Below are 20,758 nucleotides of genomic sequence, written 5' to 3' on the forward strand. Positions count from 1 at the left end.
GAAAACAAGGAGGAGAAATAAACAGGTGAGGAGAAACAAGGAGGAGAGATGAACAGGTGAGGAGAAACAAGGAGGAGAAATGAACAGGTGAGGAGAAACAAGGAGGAGAAATGAACAGGAGGTGCAGGCTGAGATGAGGACTTACTTCGGGTAGTTGGTGCAGTACTGGGTGTAGATGTCAAAGTCTTGGCTCTGGAACAAACAAACATGATGAAGACCTTGATGGGCGGAGCCTAACAGATGACCAAGACCTTGATGGGCGGAGCCTAACAGAACCTAAAGCTGGTTAAATCTCACCTTCATGACGAAGCAGCGGGCGATGGCCACGGGGTCGCCGTCGCACACCTCCAGGTCCTGCAGGAGCTCACTGTGAAAAGGACAGCGGCTGCTGGGTCAACTCCTGCTCTGCACCTCCCATGTTCATTTACCTCCTGCTCTGCGCCTCCCACCTTCATTTACCTCCTGCTCTGAACCTCCCATGTTCATTTACCTCCTGCTCTGCACCTCCCACCTTCATTTACCTCCTGCTCTGCACCTCCCATGTTCATTTACCTCCTGCTCTGCACCTCCCATGTTCATTTACCTCCTGCTCTGCGCCTCCCATGTTCATTTACCTCCTGCTCTGCGCCTCCCATGTTCATTTACCTCCTGCTCTGCACCTCCCATGTTCATTTACCTCCTGCTCTGCACCTCCCATGTTCATTTACCTCCTGCTCTGCGCCTCCCACCTTCATTTACCTCCTGCTCTGAACCTCCCACCTTCATTTACCTCCTGCTCTGAACCTCCCATGTTCATTTACCTCCTGCTCTGCACCTCCCACCTTCATTTACCTCCTGCTCTGCGCCTCCCATGTTCATTTAGCTCCTGCTCTGAACCTCCCACCTTCATTTACCTCCTGCTCTGCGCCTCCCATGTTCATTTACCTCCTGCTCTGCACCTCCCACCTTCATTTACCTCCTGCTCTGCGCCTCCCATGTTCATTTACCTCCTGCTCTGCACCTCCCACCTTCATTTACCTCCTGCTCTGCGCCTCCCACCTTCATTTACCTCCTGCTCTGAACCTCCCATGTTTATTTACCTCCTGCTCTGCACCTCCCACCTTCATTTACCTCCTGCTCTGCGCCTCCCACCTTCATTTACCTCCTGCTCTGCGCCTCCCACCTTCATTTACCTCCTGCTCTGAACCTCCCATGTTCATTTACCTCCTGCTCTGAACCTCCCACCTTCATTTACCTCCTGCTCTGAACCTCCCATGTTTATTTACCTCCTGCTCTGCACCTCCCACCTTCATTTACCTCCTGCTCTGCGCCTCCCATGTTCATTTACCTCCTGCTCTGCACCTCCCACCTTCATTTACCTCCTGCTCTGAACCTCCCATGTTCATTTACCTCCTGCTCTGCACCTCCCATGTTTATTTACCTCCTGCTCTGCACCTCCCACCTTCATTTACCTCCTGCTCTGAGCCTCCCATGTTCATTTACCTCCTGCTCTGCACCTCCCACCTTCATTTACCTCCTGCTCTGAACCTCCCACGTTCATTTACCTCCTGCTCTGCACCTCCCATGTTCATTTACCTCCTGCTCTGCACCTCCCATGTTCATTTACCTCCTGCTCTGAACCACCCATGTTCATTTACCTCCTGCTCTGCGCCTCCCACGTTCATTTAGCTCCTGCTCTGCGCCTCCCACGTTCATTTACCTCCTGCTCTGCACCTCCCATGTTCATTTACCTCCTGCTCTGCACCTCCCATGTTCATTTACCTCCTGCTCTGAACCTCCCATGTTCATTTACCTCCTGCTCTGCACCTCCCACCTTCATTTACCTCCTGCTCTGAACCTCCCACGTTCATTTACCTCCTGCTCTGCACCTCCCATGTTCATTTACCTCCTGCTCTGCACCTCCCATGTTCATTTACCTCCTGCTCTGAACCACCCATGTTCATTTACCTCCTGCTCTGCGCCTCCCACGTTCATTTAGCTCCTGCTCTGCGCCTCCCACGTTCATTTACCTCCTGCTCTGCACCTCCCATGTTCATTTACCTCCTGCTCTGCACCTCCCATGTTCATTTACCTCCTGCTCTGAACCACCCATGTTCATTTACCTCCTGCTCTGCGCCTCCCACGTTCATTTAGCTCCTGCTCTGCGCCTCCCACGTTCATTTACCTCCTGCTCTGCACCTCCCATGTTCATTTACCTCCTGCTCTGCACCTCCCACGTTCATTTACCTCCTGCTCTGCGCCTCCCATGTTCATTTACCTCCTGCTCTGCACCTCCCACGTTCATTTACCTCCTGCTCTGCGCCTCCCACGTTCATTTACCTCCTGCTCTGCGCCTCCCACGTTCATTTACCTCCTGCTCTGCACCTCCCATGTTCATTTACCTCCTGCTCTGCGCCTCCCATGTTCATTTACCTCCTGCTCTGCGCCTCCCACGTTCATTTACCTCCTGCTCTGCGCCTCCCACGTTCATTTACCTCCTGCTCTGCGCCTCCCACGTTCATTTACCTCCTGCTCTGCGCCTCCCACGTTCATTTACCTCCTGCTCTGCACCTCCCATGTTCATTTACCTCCTGCTCTGCACCTCCCACCTTCATTTACCTCCTGCTCTGCACCACCCATATTCATTTACCTCCTGCTCTGAACCTCCCACCTTCATTTACCTCCTGCTCTGCACCTCCCATGTTCATTTACCTCCTGCTCTGAACCTCCCACCTTCATTTACCTCCTGCTCTGCACCTCCCATGTTCATTTACCTCCTGCTCTGAACCTCCCACCTTCATTTACCTCCTGCTCTGCGCCTCCCATGTTCATTTACCTCCTGCTCTGAACCTCCCACCTTCATTTACCTCCTGCTCTGCACCTCCCATGTTCATTTAGCTCCTGCTCTGCACCTCCCACGTTCATTTACCTCCTGCTCTGCGCCTCCCATGTTCATTTACCTCCTGCTCTGCACCTCCCATGTTCATTTAGCTCCTGCTCTGAACCTCCCACCTTCATTTACCTCCTGCTCTGCGCCTCCCATGTTCATTTACCTCCTGCTCTGAACCTCCCACCTTCATTTACCTCCTGCTCTGCACCTCCCATGTTCATTTAGCTCCTGCTCTGCACCTCCCATGTTCATTTACCTCCTGCTCTGCGCCTCCCACATTCATTTACCTCCTGCTCTGCACCTCCCATGTTCATTTACCTCCTGCTCTGCACCTCCCACGTTCATTTACCTCCTGCTCTGCACCTCCCATGTTCATTTACCTCCTGCTCTGCACCTCCCACGTTCATTTACCTCCTGCTCTGCACCTCCCATGTTCATTTACCTCCTGCTCTGCGCCTCCCACATTCATTTACCTCCTGCTCTGCACCTCCCATGTTCATTTACCTCCTGCTCTGCACCTCCCATGTTCATTTACCTCCTGCTCTGCGCCTCCCACCTTCATTTACCTCCTGCTCTGCACCACCCATATTCATTTACCTCCTGCTCTGCACCTCCCATGTTCATTTACCTCCTGCTCTGCGCCTCCCACATTCATTTACCTCCTGCTCTGCACCTCCCATGTTCATTTACCTCCTGATCTGCACCTCCCATGTTTATTTACCTCCTGCTCTGCACCTCCCACCTTCATTTACCTCCTGCTCTGCACCTCCCATGTTCATTTACCTCCTGCTCTGCGCCTCCCGTGTTCATTTACCTCCTGCTCTGCGCCTCCCACATTCATTTACCTCCTGCTCTGCACCTCCCATGTTCATTTACCTCCTGCTCTGCACCTCCCATGTTCATTTACCTCCTGCTCTGCGCCTCCCACCTTCATTTACCTCCTGCTCTGAACCTCCCACCTTCATTTACCTCCTGCTCTGAACCTCCCATGTTCATTTACCTCCTGCTCTGCACCTCCCACCTTCATTTACCTCCTGCTCTGCACCTCCCACGTTCATTTACCTCCTGCTCTGCGCCTCCCATGTTCATTTACCTCCTGCTCTGCACCTCCCATGTTTATTTACCTCCTGCTCTGCACCTCCCACCTTCATTTACCTCCTGCTCTGAACCTCCCATGTTCATTTACCTCCTGCTCTGAACCTCCCATGTTCATTTACCTCCTGCTCTGCACCTCCCACCTTCATTTACCTCCTGCTCTGCACCTCCCACGTTCATTTACCTCCTGCTCTGCGCCTCCCATGTTCATTTACCTCCTGCTCTGAACCTCCCATGTTTATTTACCTCCTGCTCTGCACCTCCCACCTTCATTTACCTCCTGCTCTGCGCCTCCCATGTTCATTTACCTCCTGCTCTGCACCTCCCACCTTCATTTACCTCCTGCTCTGAACCTCCCATGTTCATTTACCACCTGCTCTGAACCTCCCACGTTCATTTACCTCCTGCTCTGCACCTCCCATGTTCATTTACCTCCTGCTCTGCACCTCCCACCTTCATTTACCTCCTGCTCTGCGCCTCCCATGTTCATTTACCTCCTGCTCTGAACCACCCATGTTCATTTACCTCCTGCTCTGCACCTCCCATGTTCATTTACCTCCTGCTCTGCACCTCCCATGTTCATTTAGCTCCTGCTCTGCACCTCCCACCTTCATTTACCTCCTGCTCTGCACCTCCCATGTTCATTTACCTCCTGCTCTGAACCACCCATGTTCATTTACCTCCTGCTCTGCGCCTCCCACGTTCATTTAGCTCCTGCTCTGCGCCTCCCACGTTCATTTACCTCCTGCTCTGCACCTCCCATGTTCATTTACCTCCTGCTCTGCACCTCCCATGTTCATTTACCTCCTGCTCTGCACCTCCCACGTTCATTTACCTCCTGCTCTGCGCCTCCCACGTTCATTTACCTCCTGCTCTGCGCCTCCCATGTTCATTTACCTCCTGCTCTGCACCTCCCATGTTCATTTACCTCCTGCTCTGCGCCTCCCATGTTCATTTACCTCCTGCTCTGCGCCTCCCATGTTCATTTACCTCCTGCTCTGTGCCTCCCACATTCATTTACCTCCTGCTCTGCACCTCCCATGTTCATTTACCTCCTGCTCTGCGCCTCCCACCTTCATTTACCTCCTGCTCTGAACCTCCCATGTTCATTTACCTCCTGCTCTGCACCTCCCACCTTCATTTACCTCCTGCTCTGCACCTCCCATGTTCATTTACCTCCTGCTCTGCACCTCCCATGTTCATTTACCTCCTGCTCTGCGCCTCCCACCTTCATTTACCTCCTGCTCTGAACCTCCCATGTTCATTTACCTCCTGCTCTGCACCTCCCACCTTCATTTACCTCCTGCTCTGAACCTCCCATGTTCATTTACCGCCTGCTCTGAACCTCCCACGTTCATTTACCTCCTGCTCTGCACCTCCCATGTTCATTTACCTCCTGCTCTGCACCTCCCACCTTCATTTACCTCCTGCTCTGCGCCTCCCACGTTCATTTACCTCCTGCTCTGCACCTCCCATGTTCATTTACCTCCTGCTCTGCACCTCCCATGTTCATTTACCTCCTGCTCTGCACCTCCCACCTTCATTTACCTCCTGCTCTGCACCTCCCATGTTCATTTACCTCCTGCTCTGCACCTCCCATGTTCATTTACCTCCTGCTCTGCACCTCCCATGTTCATTTACCTCCTGCTCTGCACCTCCCACCTTCATTTACCTCCTGCTCTGCACCTCCCATGTTCATTTACCTCCTGCTCTGAACCACCCATGTTCATTTACCTCCTGCTCTGCGCCTCCCACGTTCATTTAGCTCCTGCTCTGCACCTCCCACGTTCATTTACCTCCTGCTCTGCACCTCCCACGTTTATTTACCTCCTGCTCTGCACCTCCCACGTTCATTTAGCTCCTGCTCTGCACCTCCCACGTTCATTTACCTCCTGCTCTGCACCTCCCATGTTCATTTACCTCCTGCTCTGCACCTCCCACGTTCATTTACCTCCTGCTCTGCGCCTCCCACGTTCATTTACCTCCTGCTCTGCACCTCCCATGTTCATTTACCTCCTGCTCTGCACCTCCCACCTTCATTTACCTCCTGCTCTGAACCACCCATGTTCATTTACCTCCTGCTCTGCACCTCCCATGTTCATTTACCTCCTGCTCTGCACCTCCCATGTTCATTTACCTCCTGCTCTGCACCTCCCACGTTCATTTAGCTCCTGCTCTGCACCTCCCATGTTCATTTACCTCCTGCTCTGCGCCTCCCACGTTCATTTACCTCCTGCTCTGCGCCTCCCACGTTCATTTACCTCCTGCTCTGCGCCTCCCATGTTCATTTACCTCCTGCTCTGCACTTCCCATGTTCATTTACCTCCTGCTCTGCACCACCCATGTTCATTTACCTCCTTCTCTGCACCTCCTATGTTCATTTACCTCCTGCTCTGCGCCTCCCATGTTCATTTACCTCCTGCTCTGCACCTCCCATGTTCATTTAGCTCCTCCTCACCTGTTGAGCTCGTAGATGTCCTCGATGTTTCCAAAGAGAGCGCAGACCAGCTCCGGGTGGTTGGACAGGTCCGACTCATCGATGATGTGAGCGAGGTAATGCTGTAGGAGGAGCAAGCAGAGCCGGTGAAGGTCAGAGGTCGCTGCCTCCTTCCTTTGGTCTCAGGAAGAACGAAGCAGATTTTTCTCCACCAGGGGGCAGACTAAGACCTGACTGAATGATTCCCATGAAGCCTTTAAAGCAAACATTGATTCCTACAATCAGACCTGTTCTTTTTTCTCTACTGTGGTTCCATGGAACGGTTCTGATCCGGGTCCCCCCGGAGCAGAACCGTTCCATGCTCCACATCTCTCTCTCTGCTAATCCACCCTAATCTGCTAATCCAGGAACTTCCTCCACCACCAGCCTGTCCTCTGGTCCTCCCGGTTCTGAGCAGAACTCTGGGTCCAGTTGAGGAACGGAGCTACTAGTCATAGTGACGGGTACAAAGCGGATTTCAAAGCGGGGAATGTTTCTACCCGTCCTGGAATCATCCTGATCATCCTGAAATTATCGCTTCTTTAATCCCAATCTGCTGCGACCGTCCCGGTTCTGAAGGACCCGGTCCAAACTGAAGGACGATGGATGGAAGAAGAGCCGTCACTCACCTCTACGATCATCCTCAGGTCTCTGACGTACATCCTCTCAGTCTCGATGATCTCCATGACGACTCGGTCCAGATAGGTTAGCTGGGGATTGGGTGCCATGGTAGCGCCTACGAAGGGCTGGCGGCGGCTCGGGGCCCGGTTTGGCGTCCACGCCTTGTTGTTGTTGTTCTTGTTGTGAAAGAAGCTCCGCCCCTTCTTTTTAGGACTCGGGTTCTGGTTCAGGTCGGTGCCGGAGGACCCCTCAGAAACCTGAGGCGAGGTCAGGGAGTCGTCCCTGGAGGAGCCCGATCCCGACGACAGCGTGGAGACCAGGCTCACAGGGCGCCGTCCCGATGGCGGCGGGTCAGAGTCTGAGGGGGTGGCAGACAGAGCGCGCTCATCGCTGCTGATGGAGGCGGTGGAGAGGCGGGGCGACTCTGAGGAACATGGTAAAAAAGGAAATGAACAGCTGAGCCTGATGGTGCTGCCCCCTATCAGTCTAACCTGGTACTGCAACCAGCAGGGACCCTCAAGGGCGCCAAGTGTAAAGCCCACAGCTGGGGGGACGCACACACCTCTCCAAGTTGTGCATCAGGGTACTGGGAGTCATTAAATGGCAAAAGTGTCATTTATAGTAATGATGACATCATTATTATGAAATACCCCCCCCCCTCCCAGGTTAGGGACGGCCCTTAATGTGTCAGACCCTCTGTGGGAAGCGAGGGTTGGTGTTTAGGGGCCTCACCCCTCCATAGAGGGCTGGGGGCCATTTTATATGACTGTCTGAACTGGACTCAAAATGAAAATTCCCACAATGCACCTCTCTTGGCAAAGCATCATAGGATTCGTTTTGGGGGCGAGAGAGAAGAAACATGGCGCAAGGTTGAGTCCCCGCCCTATATATATAAAGATGCCCCCCCCCCCCAGATGAACTATTTCTAGTTTATTTCTAGTTTATCACTTCAGATCAAATTTAACTGTTGGATGAAAATGAGACAGACGGACAGATGTATAAAAACTAGATGAGAGGAGTTCAAAAGCAGTGATTAGATCCTAACAGGAAACACGCCTGGTGACCAGCACAGACTGGGAAAGAACCAGTGGCCAGGAACCCCTGAGGAATCCTGAGGAACCCCTGAGGAACCCTGAGGACTCCTGAGGAACCCCTGAGGAACCCCCGAGGAACCCCTGAGGAAGCCTGAGGAACCCCTGAGGAAGCCTGAGGAACCCCGAGGGACCCCGAGGGACCCCTGAGGAACCCTGAGGACTCCTGAGGAACCCCTGAGGAAGCCTGAGGAAGCCTGAGGAACCCCTGAGGAAGCCTGAGGAACCCCTGAGGAACCCCTGAGGAAGCCTGAGGAACCCCTGAGGAACCCCTGAGGAAGCCTGAGGAACCCCTGAGGAACCCCTGAGGAAGCCTGAGGAACCCCTGAGGACTCCTGAGGAACCCCTGAGGAAGCCTGAGGAACCCCTGAGGAACCCCTGAGGAAGCCTGAGGAACCCCTGAGGAAGCCTGAGGAACCCCTGAGGAACCCCTGAGGAAGCCTGAGGAACCCCTGAGGAACCCCTGAGGAACCCCTGAGGAAGCCTGAGGAACCCCTGAGGAAGCCTGAGGAACCCCTGAGGAAGCCTGAATTCCAGAAGGAGCAGGGAGCAGCTCAGGGACCCAGAGGGGCCAACCGGCAGAGGAGTGTTTGAATAAAAACATTCTTCTTCCTGCTGCTCAGTGAGGCGTTCACTGATCCTCAGGAAGGAGGGGCGGGGCTTATGGAGCTGATAAGAGTCCAGAGAACCAATCAGCTCTCAGAGTTTACATTCAAACACTGAAACCCTGGTTCTGTTAGACCAGAACCAGGCAGAACTCTGGGGTCTGACCAGAACCAGGCAGAACTTTGGGGTCTGACCAGAACCAGGCAGAACTCTGGGGTCTGACCAGAACCAGGCAGAACTTTGGAGTCTGACCAGAACCAGGCAGAACTTTGGAGTCTGACCAGAACCAGGCAGAACTCTGGGGTCTGACCAGAACCAGGCAGAACTCTGGGGTCTGACCAGAACCAGGCAGAACTTTGGAGTCTGACCAGAACCAGGCAGAACTTTGGGGTCTGACCAGAACCAGGCAGAACTCTGGGGTCTGACCAGAACCAGGCAGAACTCTGGGGTCTGACCAGAACCAGGCAGAGCTCTAGGGTCTGACCAGAACCAGACAGAACTCTAGGGTCTGACCAGAACCAGGCAGAACTCTGGGGTCTGACCAGAACCAGGCAGAACTCTGGGGTCTGACCAGAACCAGGCAGAGCTCTAGGGTCTGACCAGAACCAGACAGAACTCTAGGGTCTGACCAGAACCAGGCAGAACTCTAGGGTCTGACCAGAACCAGACAGAACTCTAGGGTCTGACCAGAACCAGGCAGAACTCTAGGGTCTGACCAGAACCAGGCAGAGCTCTAGGGTCTGACCAGAACCAGACAGAACTCTAGGGTCTGACCAGAACCAGGCAGAACTCTAGGGTCTGACCAGAACCAGGCAGAACTCTGGGGTCTGACCAGAACCAGGCAGAACTCTGGAGTCTGACCAGAACCAGGCAGAACTTTGGAGTCTGACCAGAACCAGGCAGAACTTTGGAGTCTGACCAGAACCAGGCAGAACTCTGGGGTCTGACCAGAACCAGGCAGAACTCTGGGGTCTGACCAGAACCAGGCAGAACTTTGAAGTCTGACCAGAACCAGGCAGAACTTTGGAGCCTGACCAGAACCAGGCAGAACTCTGGGGTCTGACCAGAACCAGGCAGAACTCTGGGGTCTGACCAGAACCAGGCAGAACTTTGGAGTCTGACCAGAACCAGGCAGAACTCTGGGGTCTGACCAGAACCAGGCAGAACTCTGGGGTCTGACTAGAACCAGGCAGAACTCTGGGGTCTGACTAGAACCAGGCAGAACTCTGGGGTCTGACCAGAACCAGGCAGAACTCTGGGGTCTGACCAGAACCAGGCAGAACTCTGGGGTCTGACCAGAACCAGGCAGAACTCTGGGGTCTGACTAGAACCAGGCAGAACTCTGGGGTCTGACTAGAACCAGGCAGAACTCTGGGGTCTGACCAGAACCAGGCAGAACTCTGGGGTCTGACCAGAACCAGGCAGAACTCTGAAGGCAGAAAAGCATCTGAAGCTGCTCCAAGTGGAACCAGGAAGTCCAGGTTCTGCTTGGTTCTGATGGTCATTGAGGAATTAAACAGGTCCGGTCGGTCCTGGAACCACTCACCCAACCAGCGCCGCACAAACAGCCGTCTGAGCTGCCAGTCGTCTCCAGAGCTCCTGAAGGAGATCCTCACCTTCTCGTCTGAACATGAACACCTGACCACAGCACCATCACCTCCTCCTCCTCCTCCGGCCCGAGTCCTCCACCTCTGATAGCCCATCTACCCTCAAAGAATCCCAGAACCAAGTTCCCAGTCTGACCCGATCCGTCTGCCTGAAGGTCTGAAATGATGAAGGTTTGAACAGCAACTGAGGAAGAGGAGGAGTCCTAGAAGGAGGAGGAGGAGGAGGAAGCTCCACAGACCCCATGAGGTTCTGGCTCTGCCCTCAGACCTCCAGCAGGCAGCTCATGGGGTGGGACCTCAGGGTTCCGGTTCAGAGCGGTTCTGAACCAGAGGAACCAAACAATAAAACATCTTCAGTTAGTTCCTGGTTCTTCCCCCCTGGAGGAACCTGCTGGGTTCTGGTTCTGGACGCTTCTGTGTCCAGAGGAAGGTTCTGATTGGCTAATCTGTTCCACTGAGAACATCCAGATGTTCCTACTGGCTTCTGGACCGGACCGGATCGGCCAGCCTGACTGGGTTTCAGCTTTCAAACAAGGTTCAGGTCTGTGATTGGTGGATGAGGGTCAGTCAGAGACTCTGATTGGTTCAGAGCTCCAAACGGTCCAAAGTCCTTCTACAAATGTTTACCCAGAGCGCCGCCCTCAGCCAACAACCGTCTGATCACACCCTCCGTTTCCATGGAGACGCTCAGCCTTACACAAAGAAAGGCCTGCCCCGAGTAAGCCACAGGTTCTGCTCAGGTTCTCCAGGTTCTGATCCATCAGGGAGACACAGGAACGTTTTTTCCTGCTCCTCTATTGACAACATAAGTTCTAATCTATCTGAAGCTCATCTAAGTTCTACAGCATGGTTCTGCTTCAGGGTTCAGGGTTCTGCTTCAGGGTTCTGCTTCAGGGTTCTGGGTTCTACTGCAGGGTTCTGCTTCAGGGTTCTGGTTTCTGCTTCAGGGTTCTGGGTTCAGGGTTCTGCTTCAGGGTTCTGGTTTCTGCTTCAGGGTTCTGCTTCAGGGTTCTGGGTTCTACCGCAGGGTTCTGGGTTCTGCTTCAGGGTTCTGGTTTCTGCTTCAGGGTTCTGGGTTCTGCTTCAGGGTTCTGGTTTGTGCTTCAGAGTTCTGGTTTCTGCTTCAGGGTTCTGGGTTCTACCGCAGGGTTCTGGGTTCTACTGCAGGCTTCTGGGTTCTACCGCAGGGTTCTGGGTTCTACTGCAGGCTTCTGGGTTCTGCTTCAGGGTTCTGGTTTCTGCTTCAGGGTTCTGGGTTCTGCTTCAGGGTTCTGGGTTCTGCTTCAGGGTTCTGGTTTCTGCTTCAGGGTTCTGGGTTCTACCGCAGGGTTCTGGGTTCTGCTTCAGGGTTCTGGTTTCTGCTTCAGGGTTCTGGGTTCTGCTTCAGGGTTCTGGTTTGTGCTTCAGGGTTCTGGTTTCTGCTTCAGGGTTCTGGGTTCTACTGCAGGCTTCTGGGTTCTGCTTCAGGGTTCTGGTTTCTGCTTCAGGGTTCTGGGTTCTGCTTCAGGGTTCTGGGTTCTGCTTCAGGGTTCTGGGTTCTGCTTCAGGGTTCTGGTTTCTGCTTCAGGGTTCTGGGTTCTACCGCAGGGTTCTGGTTTCTGCTTCAGGGTTCTGGGTTCTGCTTCAGGGTTCTGGGTTCTACCGCAGGGTTCTGGGTTCTACTGCAGGGTTCTGGGTTCTACCGCAGGGTTCTGGGTTCTGCTTCAGGGTTCTGGTTTCTGCTTCAGGGTTCTGGGTTCTGCTTCAGGGTTCTGGGTTCTACCGCAGGGTTCTGGGTTCTACTGCAGGCTTCTGGGTTCTACCGCAGGGTTCTGGGTTCTACTGCAGGCTTCTGGGTTCTGCTTCAGGGTTCTGGGTTCTGCTTCAGGGTTCTGGTTTGTGCTTCAGGGTTCTGGTTTCTGCTTCAGGGTTCTGGGTTCTACCGCAGGGTTCTGGGTTCTACTGCAGGCTTCTGGGTTCTACCGCAGGGTTCTGGGTTCTACTGCAGGCTTCTGGGTTCTACCGCAGGGTTCTGGGTTCTGCTTCAGGGTTCTGGGTTCTGCTTCAGGGTTCTGGTTTCTGCTTCAGGGTTCTGGGTTCTGCTTCAGGGTTCTGGTTTGTGCTTCAGGGTTCTGGTTTCTGCTTCAGGGTTCTGGGTTCTACCGCAGGGTTCTGGGTTCTACTGCAGGCTTCTGGGTTCTACCGCAGGGTTCTGGGTTCTACCGCAGGGTTCTGGGTTCTGCTTCAGGGTTCTGGGTTCTGCTTCAGGGTTCTGGTTTCTGCTTCAGGGTTCTGGGTTCTGCTTCAGGGTTCTGGTTTGTGCTTCAGGGTTCTGGTTTCTGCTTCAGGGTTCTGGGTTCTACCGCAGGGTTCTGGGTTCTACTGCAGGCTTCTGGGTTCTACCGCAGGGTTCTGGGTTCTACCGCAGGGTTCTGGGTTCTGCTTCAGGGTTCTGGGTTCTGCTTCAGGGTTCTGGTTTCTGCTTCAGGGTTCTGGGTTCTGCTTCAGGGTTCTGGTTTGTGCTTCAGGGTTCTGGTTTCTGCTTCAGGGTTCTGGGTTCTACCGCAGGGTTCTGGGTTCTACTGCAGGCTTCTGGGTTCTACCGCAGGGTTCTGGGTTCTACTGCAGGCTTCTGGGTTCTACCGCAGGGTTCTGGGTTCTACTGCAGGCTTCTGGGTTCTACCGCAGGGTTCTTAGACGAAGCTCCGAGGGACCAAAGGACCACCCGGAGTCCATTCAGAAGGAGACGGTCGGTTCTGGGTCAGCAGAACCAGAACCGACCAGAACCAGGCGCTCTGCAGGAGGAACAGTGTGTGTGGGGGGGGGGGGGTCCATCAGAACATCAGGCATTAGCTGAGGATGATGATGATGATGAAGATCAGGGCGCTGGTTCAGATCCGAGCCCGCGTGTCATCATGTGCCTGTGCTACTCAGGGTTTGTTTGTGTGTGTAACAGAGCGTCTCAGGCGGGCGGGGCTTCCGCCTGAACAAAGCTCCACTGTTCAGAGACAACAGAGCTGTTTAGCTTCGCCGTGACGTCACCAGGCCGCTGCTTCGGTCCGACCCGGTTCCTAAGATACCAGAACCCTGACAGACAAAACCCAGATCATTCCTGGGCGGACGGTCCACCAGAACCGCTTCCAGAACCGTTCCCACAGGCTGGTCCACATCTACTGCAGCCCTGGAAGGCCGAGGTTCATCAGCACCTGATCACTAATTAATTAGCAGGAAAGATCAAAGTCATTGATGTTTGATCAACAGATCAAAGGATCAAAGTCAGAAAGAAGCACTGATTTCATGAATAAAAGATAAAAACACAATGAATGAAATCTTCCACTGGAAACAGAAATCAAGGAATCCAAAGATTTATTTACTTTGACTCATGAGGAATAAGAGCAAAGTTTAATCTAATAGCAACGATAATAAATAATGTGGAAGGAAAGGTTAGCATGCTGAGCTAAGGTTAGCATGCAGAGCAAAGGTTAGCATGCTGAGCTAAGGTTAGCATGCTGAGCAAAGGTTAGCATGCTGAGCAAAGGTTAGCATGCTGAGCTAAGGTTAGCATGCTGAGCAAAGGTTAGCATGCTGAGCTAAGGTTAGCATGCTGAGCTAAGTTTAGCATGCTGAGCTAAGGTTAGCATGCTGAGCAAAGGTTAGCATGCTGAGCTAAGGTTAGCATGCTGAGCTAAGGTTAGCATGCTGAGCTAACTCTGCTGAGTCAGAAACCTGCTCCCTAATCTAAGGAGAACAGATTCCTGTAATCTAATCTGGAGACATTTGCACCTTCTGGATGAAAATAAAAACATTTCATCCAAATTAAAATAGGAAACAGTGACGCTTTCATCCATTTTTACATTTCTATTAATATTTAAACTCTAAAAATCAAGAGTAAAACCCAGTCGTCTTTCTTTATATAAATCAAATGAACCAATAAAATATGTTTATTATCTGTTATTCCGTCTCTGTCTTCATTAGATTGTTTTCAGGAACAGACCAGTTTGCATCGTAATTCAAAAGGTAATGATAAAATGAAACGGCTTCCAGTTGTTTCTACTGTGTTTATCATGGAGTCGCCTCCAGCAGCCTGGATTATAATCTGTGTCAATATTAAACTGTTTAGATTTTTATATTCAGATTAAATTGCAGCCATTAACAAACATCTATAAATCTGGATGTTCTGATGAGCAGCCTGAAGCAGCCACAGAAAGAAAACACGTTTTATTGTCATTAGACGTCCAGATTAATGAACTATGAATTCTCAGCATAAAGATAATCTGTCCTTTAATGAGGTTAAAGTTAAACCTAATGGGAATATATTTTCACTCCTAAACCTGTTTTCTATTCCTGTGTTCATAGATACAGCTGGGATTTTAGTTTTAAATAAGCGGTTATTATATTGATAAAAGTTTAAAGTTTAAAGTTAATTTCTATTTTCCTTTTTCACGTTCTGATCATTTTCCTTTCTAGAAATATTAGAATAAACACTACATAACAATGGAAATGCTTCTCTTCACTGCATCTCTACAGCACTGGCTCCTCTATAGAGTTTCATGGGGCCCCATATTCCTGCTGGGGCCCCATATTCCTGCTGGGGCCCCATGTTCCTGCTGGGGCCCCATATTCCTGCTGGGGCCCCATATTCCTGCTGGGGCCCCATATTCCTGCTGGGGCCCCTGACTGACTCCTTCCTGCTCTGTTTAACTTTCCATCAGTCTTCTAATCTGCTTCCTCTCCTCTTCTATCAATCTAACAATAATCTAAACAGACACAAAACAATCTAAGTCTCATCATACATATTATTATTATTATTATTATTATTATTATTATTATTATTATTATTATTGTTGTTGTTGTTGTTGTTATCTCACCTGATTAAATACTAAAAAGGTTCATCGCCACAATATTTGGAGCTACCATTAAAAACCAGCTAATAAATGCAGATTAAACCTGTGCTCTCTCCATCCTCTGACATGGGAGCTTGGCCTGTTTTCCAGTGTAGTCCTGTTTCTCTGACTGTGACTAACTGGATGTGCTCTCTTCATCCTCTGACATGGGAGCTGGCTCGGAGCTCGTCTGCCTGGCTGTGTGTTTCCTGGACGGGGCCGCCTGTGGAGCTGGTTGACAGTTGCCTTTGGTATCTATGCTTCTTTTTCTATGTCTGTTTCTGTCTCCTTGAACCCCTTTCTACCGTAATAACTGTCTACACACAAGATTTACCCCCTCATTCATAAAACAGTAAAATTAGGGACGTCTGGTCACTATAGCCTAATGTCACAGTGAGCCCCCTGAGCTAAGCTCAGCTAAGTTAAGCTAGGATCATACAGCAATCCACCCTGCCAAGTCAAAAGCAATGAATTTACTATACTAATAATATTAAATGTAAAAGATCTGGGCTCAGTAGGTGGGTCACAGGTTCGAAGGATTCCCTCCAGCTGAGAACATGAGTTCTGGTGGGCATCAGAACCGCCTGCAGGACCAGGAACAGAACCTGTTCTTTGCAGGTCCAGTTCAGGCCCGGCTGTTGTGGTTAATCTGGCCTAATGAGGATCAGGCAGCAGATAATCCAGCGCCTGCTCAGATTGGAGCTGCTGATCCCAGCACAGCAGACGGGACGCATCCCAGTCCCATTAGACCAGAACCAGAACCAGTACTGGACTGCTACTCCTGCCTACATCTGGGTCAGAACCGACCGTCTGCAGCCCTGACCGGACGTGGAATGTCTGCATGCAGAACGCTTCCCTTCCCTCTGCAGCTTCCGTCTTCATGAACAAACTGGGACCAGAGACCAGTTCAGACTGGGAGCCACGGAGGACCAGCTGAACTCCCCCTGCAGCCGTTGCCATAGCGATGACATCAGCGATTACGGGTCATGTGACCTGAGCTTAGCTCCAGACCACAGAGGAAAAACACATCAAAAACCCCTGAGAGACGGTTCCTACGGCAACGGCACAGTCAGAACCGAGCGCCCCTGCTGATCCAGACCTGAACCCGGGTCAGACCCCGGCCCACCAGAGACCCCCCCCCCTCACTGCGCGGGCTTATTGGACCAGAACCAGCTGGTTCTGCAGGCTCACCTGGAGAAGCTTCAGTCGGAGGTTTCCCTCAGGTTCCAAAGACAACCGCACCGGACCAGGACCAGGACCAGGACAGGGACCAGGACCAGGACCAGAACCAGCACCGCTCACTCTGACCTTCCTCTGTTCTGGTTGACCTGACAACCCCACAGCAGGGGGCGGGGCTTAATCCAATTAGGCTCAGAGCGCCGCTGAGAGCAGAGACGCCACCTGCAGCTCCAAGCTGGACCCGTCCTCCTGCAGAACCTCTGCATGGTTCTAGAGCCCAGAGCCCAGTGGACCTCAGCTGTTTGGACCTGAACATCTGCAGGAGACCAGACAGGAATCTGAACGGTGCGGCAGGCAGCTGAATATAAGTGCTTTCTGTCACCAGTAAGGGAGGAAACGGGTCCAGCTGGGTCACACCTGGGCTCAGTCTGACTGCAGCGGTTCTCTAAAGGTTCTGGTTCTGCTTAGGTTCTATTTGGACCCCTACTGGGTTCTGGTAAAGACCAGGGTGTGAAAACTTTCAGCCTTCTCCTTCAGACTGCTTTGAAGCTGAGGGGGCGTGGCCTCTCTCTGCTCTCAGCCGGTTCTGTCCAGCTCAGAGGTCCAGTCCAAAGTTGGACCCAGAAGCTGAGAGAACCGGGCAGGTTCTGCAGAACCAGGATCCACATCTAGAACTGGACCGGTACCTGGCTCAGATATCTGGCTCCTGACGGGCCTCCCAGTAGAACCTATCGGCCCGTCGGGAGCCGGTTCCATGTCCGGGTCGATAGGTTCTACTGGGAGGCCCGTCGGGAGCCGGTTCTGATAAAAAGGTTCTATTAATAAATGTCATGAAGTCCGTTTCATTCAGAACCAGTTGGTGTCGAGTCAAAGCAGATGTTTGCTTCAGTCATTCATCGGATCAGAACCGGACCTGCTCAGTCTGATCTAAACCCCTGCATGGCTGCATCCAGAACATGTCCTGCTGGTCGATGCAGCAACCGGTTCGGTTCTGATCCGACTCCTCCGACCCGCCGGCCTTACCTTCACCCATGGCGGCGACAAATCCTTCAGGCATCACCTGTCTTCCCTCAGCGGAGCCCGTCACCCTGAAACAGACAGACAGAGAGTGAGCGGCGCCGACGACCCGGTCCACCACCGCCTGCAGCACCAGAACCCGCTGACCCGGTCCACCTCCAGGTCACTGCCTGCACCACCAGAACCTGCTGACCCGGTCCACCTCCAGGTCACCGCCTGCACCACCAGAACCTGCTGGTCTACCTGAGCAGCAGGTGAGCACGGTCACATGATCAGCTGCGTCTGCAGTTTCAGGATGGAGGCAAAACAGGAGAAGCCGTCCTTGTTCTGCCAGAGGTGAACTCGGGTCATCCTGCTGGACCAGAACTTCTGCTGGTCTGGAGGTTTAGAATCCTGATCCGGATTCTTTTCTGGATTAACTTTAATCTCAGATCCACTGAACCAAAACCAGCAATGATGGGATTAAATCCAGAGAACCGAACATCTGGACACCATGCAGCTGGACTCTAAGGGTGGGGAGGGTGGAGTCTAGTGCTGAACTGAGGACTAATGAGGTTCTTCTTGACTCAAACTGTCGGTTCTGGCAAACATCCTCGGAACCGACTGCAGAGATCCAGAACCTTTGGACCGAACAAAACATTCAGACCCAAACATGCAGCAAAACTTTCTGCATCAGAACCGGTGAAGTTCTACTGACACCTCGGAACCATGACTAAGCATGCTCACACTGAGGCTCAGCAGATTTCTATCAGTTACCATGGCAACCCTTATCAGGCTCTTCTAGTCAGACCGCCTTAATGGAACATTTTAGATTTCACAATCCGCCTGGTCTGGAGGTGGAAGCAGCAGAAATCAGTCGGATCCAGCGAACCAGCCTTTGTTCTCAAATTCCACATTTTCTCTTTATCAAGCTTCTCCGCTGCGACAGAAACAGAATCACATCCGTTTCCAGCTGAATCCGAATCTCCTGCAGACTGTGATGTTTTCGTCTTCTCTCATGTTCGCTGAACAGGCGTCTAATCCCGTCAAACCACAGGAATTTGCTCCCGTTTCACTGCAGCGAAGCGGCGGCGCTGCATCGACAGGAGCTTCGGAAAAGTTCCGACATATCTCAGGATTTTAAAGATTAAAGTTCGTTTAACACTCGGAACCTTTGCCGAATTAAAGTAATGTTGTCCTTGGTCAGAAAATAATCATTATATTCATCAGGAGGTTATTTGTTTGACTTCTTAAATCCTTTATTTTTTAAATCACATTTACTTATGGAGGTTCTCTATTGAGCATCCGGAGCCCCACCTACCAGCTCCGCTTCTTTGGGGCTGAGATTCCGAGCAGGTTCCGTCCGTGGTTCTGACCCAGTGGGGTCTGTGGTTCTGACCCAGTGGGATTCGTGGTTCTGACCCAGATCGATACGTGGTTCTGACCCAGTGGGGTCTGTGGTTCTGACCCAGTGGGAAGCGGATCCACATGAATCAACAGCTGGACTGAACCGCGCGCGCCCCGGACACCCCAGAGACCCGGACCCACGCTGCGGACCCACTCCCACGACACGGGTGGTGTAACACAACAGGTAGACTCACCTGAGCAGAGGTTCATGAAGAGAGTGGGGGGTCCACGGACACTCCACGGAGGCTGGAAACTCAAACTAAAGTGTTTCCTCAAAGTCCGAGCGCGGCTGTCACTGCGCATGCGCCTCATTCAAACCCACAGCAGAGCTCTGAGGAGGTTCTGGGACATAAAACTGGTTCTGGGACATAAAACTGGTTCTGAGGGTTCCTGGACTAGATCCAGAACCAGAACCGCGGCACCTTCCAACAGGTTCCAGGATTTTAATGTTTGCTAAAAACAAACTTTTGGTTCCTAAAGAGTCAGCCAGCAGACGGCGCCAGAGGTCCCCCCCCCCCCTCCATTAAATCAGGTTTGGTTTCATTGCAGGAAAACAAACATGAGCTGTTTACCTGAGGAGCAGCAGGTGGTTCAGGTGTGTCTGTGTCCCTCCACCTGCCCCTACAGCCACTGCTCTCCTCTGGGAGTCATTCCTGGGAATTAAAGAGTTAAAACCAAAGAAGAAAAAACCTCCTGCTGCTCCAGAGATCAAAGCTTCAGCTTCATCCTAAAGGGAAACACTAAAATCCTGCAGACCAGCACCATGGATGGGGAGAAAACCCAGATAACCAGTTAATATCTGATCAAACTGATCATTTAATGTCCTGCAACTGAATGCACCTCTGAAACAAACTGCTTTCCTGGTTCTGACTCCTCCTGCCGTCTCCTCTGACTCCTCCTGGTCTCCTCTGACTCCTCCTGGTCTCCTCTGACTCCTCCTGGTCTCCTCTGACTCCTCCTGGTCTCCTCTAAGCTTCACTCTTATCGCTGTTTAAGCTGCAGCACAGCTGACCTACTTTAACACCTGCTGGACTGAAACAAGCTGAGCAACATCTCCTCAAAGGAACACAAACAGCACCACTGTTGTGCAAACGCTGCAGTTGCACCTCAGCTGAACAACAGAAAGTTTCACAACATGAACCAACATCTGACTGGGAACGAGTCTCAGCCTGACTGGGAACGAGTCTCAGCCTGTCTGGGAACAAAGACACCAACACAGAGATCTGATCACTGAAACCACTTTTCTGCTGACTTTTCAAAATAAAGCCTCCAGAGTCAGTGAGAGAAACCTGCTGATCGATGGAAAGAGGAGCAGAAGCTCTAAATATTGGAAGCAAACAGTAAAGAAATAATAAAAACTGAACATCTTCCAGGCTTTTATTGTGTCAGAGGGACCCCTGCCTGGGGGCCTGGATCTCCAGCTACCTCACAGGATGTCAGACTCAAATTCTAAAAAAAATAAATAAAATAAAATCAATCCACTGGACTTTGTTTCCAAGTTTGAAGACGTTTCTCTTCCATCCAGGAAGATTTTTCAATCCAAAATGTCAGAAATAGAGTTTAGTTCCAGGTTTTATAGAACAGACCAACAAAGCCTGGTTTTAGTTTAGAAAACATGCAAATAGAAACGGATGAACGCCCCCCCCCCCCCCTTTGGAATGGGGGTCGTTTGGCTTCTTTGTTAGCCTGCAATGCCCCATACCTGTCTATGTCTCTGAAAGGGGGGTCGTTAGAGGGAATAGTTGGCCTGGCTGAATAGGAGAGATCTTCTGTTCTCCTGTATGGGGGTGGGAGCTGCGATGATAGCGGGAAGGAATCAACTCTATTCAGTTTATTTCTATAGCTCCAATTCACATCATGTCATCTCAGGTCACTTTATAGATCCAGATCATCCAGTCAGATTGATTCAAAGTTTTCTATCTAAGGAAAACCAGCTGATTGCATCGACT

The 20,758-nt window shown here is 51.8% G+C and overlaps 1 protein-coding gene across 3 annotated transcripts; it reads right to left on the reverse strand.

Annotated features, from left to right (window-relative positions):
* Positions 1–87: 87 nt before the first annotated feature.
* Positions 88–19,676, reverse strand: LOC119777607 (pleckstrin homology domain-containing family G member 3-like). Of its 3 annotated transcripts, none has more exons than XM_038276561.1 (6): positions 19,382–19,676; positions 17,430–17,494; positions 7,070–7,485; positions 6,423–6,523; positions 298–367; positions 88–192 (listed from the first exon to the last, which is right to left on the reverse strand). In XM_038276561.1, exons 2-6 carry the CDS (start codon positions 17,461–17,463, stop codon positions 142–144), a joined length of 672 nt encoding a protein of 223 aa, XP_038132489.1. In that variant the 5' UTR covers positions 17,464–17,494; positions 19,382–19,676; the 3' UTR covers positions 88–141. The 3 variants fall into 3 exon arrangements, with proteins under 3 accessions (XP_038132489.1, XP_038132488.1, XP_038132487.1); XM_038276560.1 differs by lacking the exon at positions 19,382–19,676 and adding an exon at positions 19,004–19,294; XM_038276559.1 differs by lacking the exons at positions 17,430–17,494; positions 19,382–19,676 and adding an exon at positions 10,305–11,272.
* Positions 19,677–20,758: the final 1,082 nt, after the last annotated feature.

This window comes from Cyprinodon tularosa, unplaced genomic scaffold, assembly GCF_016077235.1.
Source record: "Cyprinodon tularosa strain WSP-4 unplaced genomic scaffold, ASM1607723v1 ctg1250, whole genome shotgun sequence".
Taxonomy (NCBI): Eukaryota; Metazoa; Chordata; class Actinopteri; order Cyprinodontiformes; family Cyprinodontidae; genus Cyprinodon; species Cyprinodon tularosa.